Source organism: Pristiophorus japonicus, chromosome 15 (assembly GCF_044704955.1).
Source record: "Pristiophorus japonicus isolate sPriJap1 chromosome 15, sPriJap1.hap1, whole genome shotgun sequence".
In the NCBI taxonomy this organism is placed as follows: domain Eukaryota; kingdom Metazoa; phylum Chordata; class Chondrichthyes; family Pristiophoridae; genus Pristiophorus; species Pristiophorus japonicus.
The window spans coordinates 62,194,084-62,210,282 of NC_091991.1; the positions used below are offsets into that span (position 1 = coordinate 62,194,084).

At 39.8% G+C, this 16,199-nt stretch overlaps 2 protein-coding genes across 5 annotated transcripts in view; both read right to left on the reverse strand.

Annotated features, from left to right (window-relative positions):
* Positions 1-16,199, reverse strand: part of LOC139280809 (serine/threonine-protein kinase WNK1-like) — a 200,007-nt gene that overhangs the window by 84,661 nt on the left and 99,147 nt on the right. For 3 of the 4 annotated variants that reach the window (XM_070900528.1, XM_070900529.1, XM_070900526.1), the window contains exons 6-11: positions 15,168-15,387; positions 14,529-14,868; positions 7,884-8,065; positions 2,950-3,057; positions 2,584-2,619; positions 1,468-1,614 (exon numbers count right to left, since the gene is read on the reverse strand). In XM_070900528.1, coding sequence (XP_070756629.1) covers positions 1,468-1,614; positions 2,584-2,619; positions 2,950-3,057; positions 7,884-8,065; positions 14,529-14,868; positions 15,168-15,387 — 1,033 coding nt within the window. The remainder of the gene's footprint in view (positions 1-1,467; positions 1,615-2,583; positions 2,620-2,949; positions 3,058-7,883; positions 8,066-14,528; positions 14,869-15,167; positions 15,388-16,199) is intronic. The other variant, XM_070900527.1, reaches the window with a different exon arrangement.
* Positions 3,413-5,146, reverse strand: LOC139281334 (uncharacterized). Its single transcript, XM_070901494.1, has one exon. It carries the CDS (start codon positions 5,144-5,146, stop codon positions 3,413-3,415), a length of 1,734 nt encoding a protein of 577 aa, XP_070757595.1.

Sequence of the window (16,199 nt, forward strand, 5' to 3'; positions counted from 1 at the left end):
CCCCCCCTCCCCTTTCCTCCTGTTTGGTTTGGGATGCATGTGTGTAAATGCACGAAGTGTGGTTAACACAGTTGGGTGAGCTGCAGGCACAAATAGCTATGTAGGAACATGATGTAGTGGCGATAACGGAGACCTGTCTCAATAAAGGGGAGGGTTGGATGCTTAAAATTCCTGAGTATACGGTATTCAGGAAAGATAGAGAAGGGAAAAAAAAAGGGTAGCAATTTTGATTGAGGAAAATATCCTCGAGAATCAAAGACAGAATCTATTTGCTTGGAGTTACGAGACAATAGAGGAGCTATTGTGTTATTTGGTGTATATTATATGGTGTATACATAAAAGGTCATCCAAAGATCTTCTATAAGCATGTTAACAGTAAAAGGATTATCAGAGGAGCTGTCGGGCTGATTAGGGACCAAAATGGACATCTATAGGTGGAGGCAGAAGGCATGGCTGTGGAACGAAATGAGTACTTTGCATCGGTGTTAACCAAGGAAGAGGACTTTGCCAAAACTATAGTAAACGAAGAAGTTGTCAGGATAGTGGAAAAGATAAAAAATAAACAAAGTGAGCATTATGGGAGTACCTTCACCGCAGGAAGGCGGCTCACCTCCACCTTCTCAAGGACAATTAGGGACGGGCAATAAATACCAGCCTTGCCTGCAATGCCCACCATCCCAGGAGCGAAAAAAAATGAGGTACTCGACAGGCTGGCAGTAATTGAAGTGCATAAGTCACCCAGTCCGGATGGGATACATCCTAGGTTGCTGAAGGAAGTATGCACAAAAAGTATAAATGTGCTGGCCACAATCTTCCAGTCCTTTTTAGATACATGGATGGTGCCAGAGGACTGGAGGGTTGCAAATCTTACACCCTTGTTCAAAAAAAGGACAGAACGATAAACCTGGCAATTACAGGCCAGTCAGTTTAACATCAATGGTGAGGAAAATAGTGACAGACTTCAAGAGGACATAGACAGTCTGGTGGAATGGGTGGACACATAGCAGATGAAATTCAATGCAAAAAAATGTAAGGGGCGATACATTTTGGTAGGAAGAATGAGGAGAGACAATACAAGCTAAATGGTACAATTTTAACAGGGCTGCAAGAACAGAGATTCCTGGAGGTGTTTGTGTACACATCTTTGAAGGTGGCAGGACTGGTAACAAAGCAGTTAATAAAGCATATGGGATTGTGGACTTTATAAATAGAGGCATAGAATACACAAAAGCCAGAGTGTTATGCTAAACCTATATAAAATACTAGCTTGTCCCAAGCTGGAGTTTGTGTCCAATTTTGGGCACCACACTTTAAAGAGGACGTGATTTAAATAGTAAAGAGCAATTTACACTATTTACAGAAAGATAAATGCTCCATGCTAACGATCCGATTAGTATAGTATGCAGCATCAGAAAATATAGCTTAATCTGGTCAAACAACAAAGAAAACAATAACTCAGTGCTATACCTGTGTTGAAGTAGGACCCTGCTGAGCAGCATGTATTTGGTTCTGACCTATGGGCAGAGTCTGGGGTTGAGAAACGCCTTGACCTGTAACTGAGCCACTGGATATCATCTGTGGAAGTGAGTACTGTACTGGCTGTTGCTGTACTGTCTGGGGAAGGAGAAAGACAAAATGTGGTGTTAATTATATTTGCAAATAATCCAGCAGAAGCTTTGCTCCGTGGTTCTGATCTCACACCTTGGAATAAAAATCCTCTCAAATATATTTTATTTAAATTAACCTGTAAAGCTGTTAATGTTTTTATTTTGAACTCTCATTTTAAGAAGTTTTAAATATCTTGTCTATGTATGATTTTTTTTAATTCCCAAACTCCCCTCATTCCTCCCACAGCCACACCTGGTCTTTAACACAAACTTACCGAGTTGCCCAAAGACCACCTGGACCACTTATTGCAACTATTAGCAGCCATGCAACAAGGCACATATTGTGCAGTTTATCAAGGTAAAATGTATGCAACACTAGCCTGGGCAAATTCCCTAAAGTTATTTTCCACTATGAGTGCATTCCCTAGTCTTAGCCAGGGTCCGTGGCCCCTGCCAGCAGTCAAAATTTAAAATTTGACATGTAGGGGGTTGCGGTTGTGAATTAAGTCCAATATTAAAATGCTCTCCTCCTTCTCCATCCCCTACCACAGAGTAAAAACAGAATTTTATTTGGTTTAACTCTGCAATTTTAGAGAGTTAATGTTCCAGTTCAGGAGTACATAAGCCACTCTAATTGCACTAGATTATGAGGAAATTCCATACACAGTACAAGTTACCTAGAAATGAATGTACTTACCTAGAAAATGTCGGTCAGTTAATACCATTTGATCTAAATAAAGACAGTCTTGCAACAAATAGGCATGCTGCAATCTCAACCTACTTATTTCCTTAGCACAATAAAACAACTTTTTAAAAAAAACAAAGGAACGGCTTTGTTATTTCTTACACAAAAGAAAAAAAACTCAAACTTTAAGCATGGATTCTGTGCTGCTTAGTACAAACCAAGAGCGGTGAAAACTACGCATACACAACAAAAAAGGGGGGGAAATGATTAAAGAAGAATGAAATTCTCTACCTGTGGAAGATACGTTGGGGTGTAGTAACTGCCAAACTACAAGAAACAAACATAACAAAGTATGAGATACAGTACCACCTAAAAGACAGTCCTATCAATCTAACTGCAAACTGAAGTTGAAGAAGCCAGGAGAAATATTTATCAGAAAGAACAAAGCAAAATGCCACACAACCAAATTCTCGTCACGTGTGTGGCTCCTAAAATGTCCTAGTTAGTACTCGGCTGCGAAAATCAAGAAGGTTTTTGTTGCCAACACTACTCCAGCAACATGCCAGATTACCACCAGATTCCCAGAATAGCAGTCCCTAGTAGAAGAGTCAATTTCACATTTATCCTTACAAGACACTTCTTGTAAAAACTGATTACCTGGTTCGTCTGCTGTATGGAACCTGGTGGAGGTTGCGAAGATGCCTGCTGAGATGTCACACCCAGAGGAAGACTGGTTGGAGGCGGCTGGCTCTGCATTTGGACCTGCTTGATATTCAGACATTACAGAATGAATTCACGCACAGATATTATGTAGCTATCACATGGGAAGATAATGTCTCATGAATTGATGTTAATAAGGCATTTTAAGTCAGATAATTATGTATCTTCTGATATCATGTTATTGACTATACACAAAATTAGAGTGATTTAATCATCTGGTTTTTAAAATTTTTTATGGAATTTTAAATGGGAGATATTGCTGAAAAATGGTGAGATATCCTCCTCAGTGATTAAGCTGAAAACGTACAAATAGCTTTCTAAAATTGCAGTATTTAATTGAACTGAGCAATCAATTTTTTTAAAACTCTTTTGAACCTGTAGCATCTAAACTAGAGAGCTTTTACCCTGAACAAAATGACTGATTTATGCAAGTCATGGAGCAATACAAACTATTTCTAATTTGCAGGCTGCTATGCATTTTTTCAGTGATCAGATCTGCCTTGTAAAATACTAAATAGACTTCAGCGAAAGGCATGAACACCTGAAACTCAAGTACCAAAGGTAGACTCTGCCCATCTGCAGAACTGTGATCCAGTAGCAAGTTCTGCTGGGATGAAACAAGATGGGACCAGGATCCTTCCATGACTTGAAGATACAAGCCAGCTGTCCCTGAAGCTGCCATAAAGGGCTCAGTGTTGGTCTGAAATAACACAGGTGGCTGCCCAGCCAGTGAAACTGGTACACCTTGCAATGTTTCATAATGTGTGCCATGCTCCGATAAAACCTGTTGCTGTTCATAACACAATGATAAATTGGTGTATGGTGCTGTGGAACCCAAAGGAGGAGGAGGAGGAGGAGACTGAAACTCTCTGGTCTCCGAGGAAGTTGACTGACCAGAGTCACTTGAACGTTGTGGACTGAGATTCTGAGAAAGTTCCTCTGACATTGGCTGTCTGCTTCGCAGGAAGTCACCTGGCAGTACCACAGTATCAGAACTGAAATAAACTATTTGTTCTTCAGTCACTGGCTGAAGCCTGCTGTACATTCCAATCCCTTGACTGTCCTCTAAGCTTAGATCGACTGAACCCCGCCGACTTTTGTAAATTCTCTGAGTAGATGGTGGAACAGGAATTTGGATGCCATTACTTTCCACCTGCACTGGAGGAACTTGAAATTCAAAGATCGACCCAGTTCTGTCTTCATTTAGCTGTGGAAGAATAGCTGGTGCAGAATGAGGGACGGTTAAATGCTGAACAGTTAGCATTGTATTCACAGTCCCAACACTATTTCTTGTGAAAATGCCTGTCGGTGCAGGTTCACTTTGAGCATCTTTATCTTCCTGCATGGGTAAAAATACTTTCGTTGTCAGTGGAAATACTGCCTGTGACTCTCCAATCTTCCAATGTTGCCCATGTTTTGGTGTCATGTCCTGTGGCAGTTGGAAATGAGAAGGAAGGTGTAAAACTCGAGCTGGTACTGTATGAGAAGTCATCTGCACCATTTGAGGCATATGACCCATCAGGTTTTGTATTGGGCAGGGCAGAAAAGTCTGACCACTCAGGGATTCCTCACAACTCAAGGGCTGGGAATAAATCTGCTGCTGCAGGTTTACTTCTGTTGGAATTTGATGCAAAGAAAGTGCAAAGGCTGGAAAGTTATTGTACGTTACAGCCTCATAAGGGTCTTGAAAAGTTTGCTGTAACTGCACACTACATGGATACATTGTTGGATGACACACAAGTGGAATTTCTTCAAACTGGCCCAATCTTGATTTGCTTTCAACAAAAGCATGAACTTGTTCTGGTTGCACTTGACCTTCAATTTGAACTGGTTCACTGGCAGATCTATGAGTAACCAAGCCTTTAATGGTTGAGCTTTCAGCATTCCAATTTGAAAAATCACCAGCAGAAAGAACATTCTGGCCTACGGTCCTCAGCATCGGCTGAAAATGGCGAGTGTGGGCTTCCAAGATGGAAGTACTTTTGCGGCGTTGAGAATTAGCAATTTTCAGAGGAAAACTTGGTGGTGGAGAGAAAGAAAATGGTCTTTCAGGAATAGATGAAAATGAAACAGTCTCTGGTTGTGATGGAGCTCCCCCACAAGGATGCCCTAGAGATGGGGGCTGCTTTAACATGAAGACAAAAATCTCAAATCAGAGTCGAGAAAATTAAAAATGCATCACAAAATGAGCTTGTTTGAATTTCACTAAGAATTACCTTATAGAACAACAATAGCAAAAGTGTCAGACAAACACAGAAGACATTTAAAAAACTGAATGAATGCATTAAATACCAGCTGTGGGCACAAGTTTATACATTCAGATGCACTGTTTAAATTCGATCTTAAAGGCACTGCATGTGGAAGATTTATTTCTTGGAAGTTCAATTCTAAAATTTGACCTCTAGAAGTACTATATTAATGATCTTATCTAGCTTAAGGGCTGACATATTAAGAGGACAACCAGTTGAACTTTATCACTCCCTACTTTACCGAATGAAAAGGCCAGTCCTTTTCCATTTAATTATGTGCTTTTCGCAGTATCTAACAGTACTGGTAGGACTTGGTATAAAAGGATTTTATAATTATTACTGTTACTATCAGGTAAACATATTCTTCTTATGCTGTCAGGTGAGTTATACTCATTTAAGCCAAAAATAACAGTGCTTATAGATTGGGCCAGAACACGCTCTATTACAAATTAGCCACTGATGCCATTCAAAAAGTTACATTTCAGACATCATCTACTATTTTTAGCAGCCACTTATTATTTGACTACAACATTTCTGAAAATAAAAGTGAACATATGGATCCAAATTAAATTGAAATATTTCCTACTTACAATTAGAATATGATTCTCAAAGTTATATTGTGCTTCTATGCTGCCAACTCTGCTCAGGATCCATTACAAGTAATACTGCTTATTCAAAGAAGTGAATAATTCCCAAATTAAACAGAGTTGCTCCAGGTACCTTGCATAAATAGAACTAGCAAAACAAAACGTTTTACAAGATTATATTTTTTCTGGTTTTAAATTTTTCCCATATAGATGCACCATTTAATAATCAAATGAAATTGCAATGCAACTTTGCATTCTTGCTTATGTCAAAATGCTCGCCTCCACTTCTCACTTTAAAAAAAGCTGAAACTCAAAGTACTATAACCTGAACTAAATCTCATCTTTATTGTAAAACTTAGTGCCCATAATAGTTTGTATTTAATGACAACTTATCCTCATGAGTCACATACAACATACAGGGTTGAAACTAATACACGGAAGGCTGGAGCGGCGCAGTTTGCGGGGAGGAGCTGAGTGCATAGGCAGGACGCTTTCCAGTGCTTTTGATAGTTTTTCTGCAAAGGTTTCTTCGGGGATAGTCCGAACATGGGGGGAGAGAGGTGCAGAGAGAACCGGTGGTGGAGTGGAAGACTGTCTAGGAATGTAGGATGAATCAGGGATGGTGGAAAGGTGGGGAACACATACAGACATGCTACGACCTCGTCGAAGCTAAAGAAAAAATAAAGAAAGGAATAAATAACACGTATCAACTGACCCACAGTAAACTGGATATCAAAATGTACATACACAAGACATACTAAGTTGTTTGTGACAGCGTTCATCATTGCATTTTGTAAATGAGCGCTAGAAGGAAATGAAATGGGGTGTTTTACACTATCACATGATGATGCAAATTTCCTTCAACTTGAAGAAATGAGGAATGAGTTGACTAGCACCTGAACTCCATGTATCCGCAAGAGGTTTAGCTGCACAGGATATATGGAGGCAGCTATTACTGCTACTGGGTTCAGATTAACTGGTTAGAATTAGCACAATGCAAGTCTTAACTGATCAGATATAGCAAAATTGATCCTGTAGGTGTTATCGGTTAAGTTTACTACTGGTCAGCATCAGATCATATCCAAGAGTGCTCAAAAAAAGAGAAAAAAATCCAGATGTACGCTTCTTGGATAGCGGAATAAAGTACTGCAAGCAGCCTGCAAACTATGTATGACTACCAATAAAGGGACACTTCAAAATAAAAAATGCAAGGGTTACAGGGTGGATAGCACTTTGCATGAGGATGTATGAAAAGGTTTATGCATATTAGCAGGATTGATAAACATAAACTATGTCACGTGCATCAGTCAATAATAAATGAAAACCAATGATCATGCCAGAAGCATGTCACATTTTCAGTGATAAAATAAAACATGACACCATCAGAACTACAGGCACCTTATGCTTTACAGATAAATATTCATCTTGCAATACCTATTGCAAATGTACCATTTCCTCACATTGTGATTTGACTAATTCTCTGCAACCTTACTCTTGCAAGGATGTTGAACTAATATCACAATTATCATTGGAATTATTTTACCCATGGAAGTCGCATAATTAAAATCACTGGTGCCTTCAGTGTTGGTGACCAAACTTCATAAAACTAAAGCAGTAAACATCAGATAAATAAATTGCAATAAACTCATTGTGAGAAAATGGCTTCATGCCAGGCACATATTAAAAAAAAATACTCAATGGCATCTTTGCTAGTTTACAAGCTGATGGTGCCAATTATTGAAAGCAACTTCTAATTTAACAAAGCTACTTTTAAATTAGTTACATTTTAAAATAACATATAAATCAAGAGATAGGAGGTTACAGAAGGAATGATAAAATGTATTTTTTTTAAATTAATGCTCTGATATTAAGTATCTTATAATTAAATTTACTATTCAAGAAACAACCAGGGCGCTCCAAACATATGCTATAGATAATTAATAAATAAAAAAAAATCTCACAAAAGGCTTCCCGGGTCAGTCTCATGGATTTACAAATACTGTTTACAAAGGGGCATCCAGCCCAATGTACTTACCCCCGTAGGCTGCTGATGGCCACCAAGCTGCTGTGATGTTGCCTGGACATTTGGAGGGCTGTACACAGGGACCTGGTTGGATGAAATATGCTGTTCTTGAGCGGAACCATAAGAAACAGTTTGACTACCATGGGAATCTGAAAATCCAGATGAACTCTGGCCACTATCAAATGTGCCATCGGCTAAACAAAAATAAAAACAAGTTTTGTATCAAAATATTATATTGTAAAATAAAATATACACAATTTATATTGTAATCAAATTGTGTTTTTGTCTATTTATAGCATTGTTAACTGGTGAAAGCCACAACAGATTCACATTCTAGGTTAAATGCCAGCTTTGGTTCTGAACTCCTGATTTGAAATCAGAGCAACAGAACTAAAATGATACAACCACAAATTACTGAAATCTAATGATATTCATGAACAAGCATGCATTGATCTTCAGTTGTAATGCTAGCATCCTTTTCAACGCATAGCTTCATCTCATGCCAAAAGACACAGGGTTAAAAGACTAATGTCCAGTCCTTCCCAATTGTCCACAACACAACTTCAAATGTGTCTGAAAGCAGTTCTCATTATCACATTACTTCTCGAGTTTCGAACTAAAATCACTGGAATAATGACTAAATGACCTACAAAATAGATACCCGCTACAGGTTTCAAAGGGACAATATATAAAAAATTAACAGGGGGGTTCCTTTACCCTTGAGAATGTCATGTAATAAAGCCACTAGGGGCCTTTAGTGTTCATGACACCAGTCAATGGCTTTGTTCCAAGTATTCAACTTCTTTTTAAAGCACCTGCAAATTTATCAGAAAGATAAAAGCAGTTGTGAACTACCATGTATACCCAAACACCTGAAAATGCCACATTATTTTATATGTAGAGTCTTTCTGAAAGTTTAACATTTGCTTACAAGTAAGAATTGCTGTCACCTACAGGAGGAAAGGAAATCACCTCGGGGACCTTCCCAATTGAGAAATGTATTGTAGACCAGAAAGGTAATCAATGTTCAACAACATTTGTACATAAAAGTTATATTTCTTGACCTTAAATCCCTTGAATTGCTGTGTGCCCATTTCTCCATCTGCAAAGTAAACTAACACTATAGAAGCCCAAATTGTCTTGTCCTCATTTAAAAAAAAATTAGCCTTGTACTATTCTAAGAAAGCCAAGGCTCTACACAGCAACAAATGTGCAGCTTCCTACAAACGGGGAAAAATAAGAACGTAAGAAATAGGAACAGGAGTAGGCCATACAGCCACTCGAGCCTGCTCCACCATTCAATAAGATCATGGCTGATCTGATCATGGACTCAGCTCCACTTCCCCACCCGCTCCCCATAACCCCTTGTCCTCTTATCATTTAAGAAACGGTCCATTTCTGTCTTAAATTTATTCAATGTCCCAGCTTCCATAGCTCTCTGATGCAGCGAATTCCACACAGATTTACAACCCTCAGAGAAGACATTTCTCCTCATCTCTGTTTTAAATGGGCATCCCCTTATTCTAAGATCATGCCCTCTAGTTCTAGTCTCCCCCATCAGTGGAAACACCCTCTCTGCATCCACCTTGTCAAGTCCCTTCATAATCTTATACGTTTCGATAAGTTCACCTCTCATTCTTCTGAATTCCAATGAGTACAGGTCCAACCAGCCTCAACCTTTCCTCATAAGTCAACCTCCTCATCCCCAAAATCAATCTGGTGTACCTTCTCTGAACTGCCTCCAAAGCAAGTATATTCTTTCGTAAATATGGAAACCAAAACTGCACGCAGTATTCCAGGTGTGGCCTCACCAATACCTTATATAGCTGTAGTAAGACTTCCCTGCTTTTATACTCCATCCCCTTTGCAATAAAGGTCAAGAAACCATTGGCCTTCCTGATCACTTGCTGTACCTGCATACTATCCTTTTGTGTTTCATGCACAAGTATCCCCTTATAAGTTTGATATTTCCTCAATTTCAGCAATAAAAATCAGATAGGTCATTGGTACACTAAACCCATGCTGAATCTACCACCAGGCAGTACATTAATCTTGTGTGTCAAAAAAAGGACTTTGAAACTAACAGCTTAAAATGAGAACCTTAAGATAATAAGTCTTAGCAGTTCAATTTTTCTAGCCCAAAATGTAACATTGAGAAAAGAGCAGTATCTAAATCAATTTAGGGAAGAACTCACTCGTCATACCCCCTTGTCCACCACAAGGAAAATGATCTTAGTTAAAAAAATATATATTGTACCAACAGAATTACCACCTATTGCCTCCATAAAACTATCAATACAAGATCTCACTTACTGTTGTATATAAATTTGCCAATTGGAATTCTTACCTTTGTTGAGGGCAAAAGTGACCCTTAATCACTGCTTTGAAAAGGATTGGAAGAGACAGATTTCTTGCTCATATGCATTTCCTGCACACTTTGCAAGGGTTATTTAAGCCCTGGTGTACAGCCTCGTGACCCAAAAAGGCTACCTTTGTTTGAAAATAGTTACATACACCATATCACATGCTGAATGGCCTGGAGACTTCAGGCTTTAGTGGTGTGCCTGGAGCCCAGCAAGGTGGTTGGGAACAAGCTCCATGAAGTGCTCAAAGAAAGGTAGCTCCAGGAACTTGGTTAAGGACAACAGGGAACAAAGCAATTCTCAGCAATCCTTAGCCTGGCATTGCTACCCTTGCACATGCAACAATATCCACAAAAACCGTTTGAATGGTTTGATAGCTTTAGTAAAAATACCAGCTTTTAAAACACAAAAAGAATGGGTACTCGAACCCGAAGAACATCAGATTTGGATGAAAAACATGGACAGCAAACGGCTGTTAAAAATTAGCTGGAGCTTAACGCGTTAATTTGGGGGGCAAGGGTGCCCTACACGCCATTTCCTGAAATTCTTAATCTATATTAACGACTTGGAAGAAGGGACCAAGTGTAACGTAGCCAAGTTTGCTGACGAAAAGCAAGGTGTGAGGAGGACACAAAAAATCTGCAAAAGGACAGACAGGTTAAGGTGAGTGGGCAAAAATTTGGCAGATGGAGCATAATGTGAGGTAGGAAAAAAAAAATCAAAGAGCAAGTTATTATTTAAATGGAGAAAGATTGCAAAGTGCTGCAGTACAGTGGGACCTAGGGGTACTTATGCATGAAACACAAAAGGTTAGTATGCAGGTACAGCAAGTGATCAGGAAGGCCAATGGAATCACGGCCTTTATTGCAAAGGGGATGGAGTATAAAAGCAAGGAAGTCTTGCTAGAGTTGTACAAGGTATTGGTGAGGCCACACCTGGAATACCATGCAGTTTTGATTTCCATATTTACGAAAGGATATACTTGCTTTGAAGGCAGTCCAGAGAAGGTTCACAAGGTTGATTCTGGAGATGAGGGGGTTGACTTATGAGGAAAGGTTGAGTAGGTTGGGCCTCTACTCATTGGAATTCAGAAGAATGAGAGGTGATCCTATCGAAACGTATAAGATTATGAAGGGACTTGACAAGGTGGATGCAGAGAGGGTGTTTCCACTGATGGGGGAGACTAGAACTAGAGGGCACGATCTTAGAATAAGGGGCCGCCCATTTAGAACTGAGATGAGGAGAAATTTCTTCTCTGAGGGTTGTAAATCTGTGGAATTCGCTGCCTCAAAGAGCTGTGGAAGCTGGGACATTGAATAAATTTAAGACAGAAATAGACAGTTTCTTAAACGATAAGGGAATAAGGGATTATGGAGAGCGGGCAGGGAAGTGGACCTGAGTCCATGATCGTGTTGAATGGTGGAGCAGGCTCGATGGACTCCTGCTCCTATTTCTTATTTCTTATGACGTCCATGTGAACTGGGATTTCAGGGTTTCTTAGTAGTGGTAAGTATATGGAAGCTAATTTAAAGGGCCCAACAACATTAAAGCAAGTGTGTTTCAGATATTTGACAATTTTTAAAAAACTTTTTGTGTCTTTTTGCTGCTGGCACTTAGTGCCCAGAATTCAGAAGAGGCACAGTGAAAATTAGAGGAACAAAGTTGGCACAAAGGCTCCCACCCAATGGTTCAGCGAGTTTACTTGGTAAATAGCTGAGCCATTTAGCCTAGGACGGTTTCAGGTTTCATCCCCAGGCTTTGCGGAGTTATCGGATTTCAGCAGTGATAGTAGTAGGGAACTACGATTGGCCTCAGCACAACTGTATTCAGAAGGAAGGCGGGGGGGGAGTGCAGGGAGAGAAATCGCTGGGGTCCTTTTCACAACTGTTATCCAACAGCCTCTGTTGGAAGTACAGGTGTGGATCTTGGATCAGGACAGGACTGTCCTCTTTACCAGAGAATGGTTTAAATGTCAAACTTGATAACCACATAGAATAGTTGAGGTAAATAGCACAAATGCCTTTAAGGGGAAGCTAGACAAGTACATGGGGGAGAAAGGAATAGAAGGATATACAGATAGGTTTAGATGAATTAGGGTGGGAGGAGGCTCGTGTGGAGCATAAACATCGGCATAGACAAGTTGGGCCAAATGAAATGTTTCTCTGCTATAAACTATATTTAATTTTCATTATTGTTTGCCCCCGAGTGTCATTACTGCCATGTATTTCCCTATGGAAAACGCCCATCTGAGGGGCTTAGAAGAAGAGGGTTTCCAGGCTGCATGGATATCTGTGCACTGACCTGCAAACACAGATGAACATACTTTGCTTTGGCAGGCAGGTGGTGCAAGTGGAGGCTTTTATCCCCAAAGGAAGCTGGGGCAACAGATCTAAATGGTACCATTGACTATAATGTATGCTGCCTTGGAACTACGATTGGCCTCAGCACAACTGTATTCATGGCACTGCATGAAAGAAGACATGCCAGGATGATTAGCTGCACCTACCAAAGAGCCAATCAGAACTGTAGGCCCTGGCACATCTAACTGGCAAGAAGTGGAGAACTATCTTTACAGGATGTAGGTCATCAGAGAACTGGACACAGAGCTGTGCCATATGCTGCACATCTAGTGGCAGTAATTCCAGCTACTGCATAGATCTTGAAACATAGAAACATAGAAACACATTCTTCCAGGCATGCTATGATGCTAACCTACAGGGATGATTGGACTGGCAGAGGGCAAAAGGGGTCGTGTGCTGGTTTGCTGTCTCACATTCCAGCAGATGCATGCTTGAAACTTGGGTTTCCTTCCCTTCACTTTTGCTTGTCATTTCTTCATTCCCTCCTCCTTCAACAAACCTGCAAGTGGATGGAGATGCGTTCTAAACCTTCCCAAAGGCTTTGAGAATTTATGCCCCTATACTAACACTCTCTTAATTGTCCCCATTCCTTTAAATTTCACTTACTTTCCATACAATTTTCTGTATCCAGGAGTCGTGTACACCCTACACATCTCCAAATTTGCACCTGGAACTGTGAGAATGAGCAAGACCTAGAATACTGATTGCAAACACACTTCCATTTCAGTCTTTCTAAAACCTACTTAATCATTTCAGTCTAAAGTGCATCTATAATGGAAATTTAGGCAATGGAGTTGAAGTTGTCAGGCTACCTGCAAGTTAGGAATGCAAACACTAAGTTCAGAAATATTGATGATAGTATGATAGTGTCCTCTTACTGCTGACGTTCATTAGTATAGTTCTGCCCTTCCCCAGAGGAGCTGAACTGCTTTTAGGCTCAGGAGTGTTTGTCAGCATCAAATGGCAAAATCCAATTCCAATTGGTGCTGGAATATTTGGAATCAGAACCAGAATGTGTGTGTGTGTGTGAGCGGAGGGTGGTGTAAGAAGTAGAATGAGGAGTAGTGTATCATCAACATCTACACAAAATGCATCATATGTTGTGAAACACTTGCTGTGGCTTGAGTAGTGCTGAAGAGATCCTTCAGAAAATCTCTTTCGAAGAGCAGACTTCTTTACAATTATTCTTCTGAGGGAAAGTGCAGGTGGGTGATTTGTCAGAAGTCTTATAAATCAGTGTTAGGTGCGACAAGAATCTTGATTGTTAACTTGAATCTAGTGATAGATACTAAAGCATTAAAAATTATGCACTTACTAGCCAACAAAATGGCATTAATAATTTTCCAAACTGTAGATTAAAAATTCAACCATCAAACGTTAAAAAAAAAACAGGAATTGAAAAATATATGCCGTAAAACTTCACTATTTTGCAACATAGATTTTAAAAAATCTTTGGATATGAAATATTTTTCCTACATGTTTGGACAACAATCTAGACTCAAGTAAATAACTAAAAGAACAGTCCAGAACAAGACTTTGTAACAGACTGGAAGATAGTTTACAAAGCAAATGATTTTTAAAAAAGTTAATACCTCTAGATTAGATCCCGTAAATATCATACAAAACTCAACATATTATCTCTCCCAATATCTCTCTACTTCCATCCACTAGCTAAATATCTCTCACTCAGTTGTTGCCTCTCGGAAAGGAAAACCAAGATCAGTTCTCTCCCATAAGGGAAAATTTGGATCCAACATTCTGTGCAAACTCATGCATAGTGACATTACCCGACAGAGTGAAAATGACATTTCTTTCATCAGGGAAATAAAATTCAACATTACAAGGCAGACTCATCAATAATGGACTTCGGAAAACCCTTCACAGCTTTTAGACTAAGGTCGAGTTTTGGTCAAGATTTAATAGAAACAACATACATGTAACAGAATTTCCAGCTGGTTGATACTGCAGTCGATGCTGATCTGCTTCAGGCTCTTCAGGCTCAACTTGGGTTGGGAGGGTTGCAGGAAGGGCAGAAGGGACTGCAGTGGTGGCTAACTGGGAAGGATGCCCCCCTCCAGTTTGAGAAATACTGGCTCCTTGCTGAGCTTTCTGCTGCTGCTGCTGATCATGCTTCTTCTGCTGTTCCTCCAGCTTCTCTTGCTTTTCTCTGACCAACTGACGTTGCTCGCGCTTCCTTTTGATCAGAGATACACGATCTTTGATGGCTTTCGCCATCGTTTTGTGATCTCCTTCGGATACAAATCCAGATTCCACCTGAATAAAGCACAATTCCATACCAAATCAAAAACTGCAATGTTACCACGTTTTCAATTCAGAAAAAATTAGGATAGAAAACCTTCAAGATTGAAATAAAAAGAATTGTTCTTGGCAAGATTCCCATGTGCAAGTTACTTAGCTTGCACAGGAATGTCTATGGGTAAATGGTTTCACTTTGTTGGTGGGCAATTAAATAATGCAATTTCCGAAGTCACAAATGCAGCCGGGACTCAAAATATATGACAAAATTGATGTTGATGACAAAATTGATGTTTATAATTAATGCAATGACTTACCATTTCTTGCGCCACATCCTCCGGAACATCTCTTTCCAAGTCAAATGAGAATTCTATGGCTTCATTATCCTTATACTTTCCTTTCAGCTTCTTAATATCTTCAATTCGTAGCCAAAGCTTAATTGCAAGTTTTTCTCCATCATCTTCTTCTGCCAACTCTACGCGAACACCAGTATCTTCCTGAAAGAAGGCATGGCTCAAAAGGTCCTTGATTGCATACCTACAACCCAATTTGAACACAAAATATGATTAATAAACTCTGTGTTATGCTTATTAAGATAAGTGATGTTGGTGCTGGGAAATTGGAACTTTTCCTATTTCAAGCTGTTAGTGTCAACATCAAACAAATGCAGATCAGGTACCGCACAGCCAGGTGCAGAATAAAACACCCTCTAGCCATCTGCCTTAGCCCCAATTTCAGAACAGGAACGAACCCCTACTGCACGGACGACGCATTTACCACACCAATGATCCTGTGGTCTTACGAATGAGATTGCTAATCAGTAACAAATTATGGACCATTTTGGGCTGTATTTAAATCAAAGTCCTCGAGGTCAATTGCCGGCGTCCAATCTACTGCACTCAGTTTCCCAAATAATAAACTTAATAAAAACTTACATTCACAAATGCCTTATACAAATTCTTAATTGGAGTTTCTTGTCCCTCTCTAAACTTTTCTTTCTTTAGATGCACTTTCCTGCAATGTGTTTTTGAGAGGGAGGATGGAGATGATTTAAGCTATGGAATTTTTCAGTTTCAGCACCGATATACTTCTCAACTGCCTGAAGGCTGTCCTTTCTCCTTGGTCCTCTCAAGTAAACCACTCGGCTCCAATTGCAAGGGTGGATAAGTTACTTGTTCTCAGACCTCTATATGTACATTTCTGGTTTTCCGTGACAACATGGTTTGATCCACTTTCAGATTTCACAACTTATCGTGACCCTTCCTTTTGAAAGGAGCACCATAGCTCAGTTTGGAATCTCCCGAGGAACACTGCCAAAATTGTTCCAGATAGCAAATTGATTCTCATGG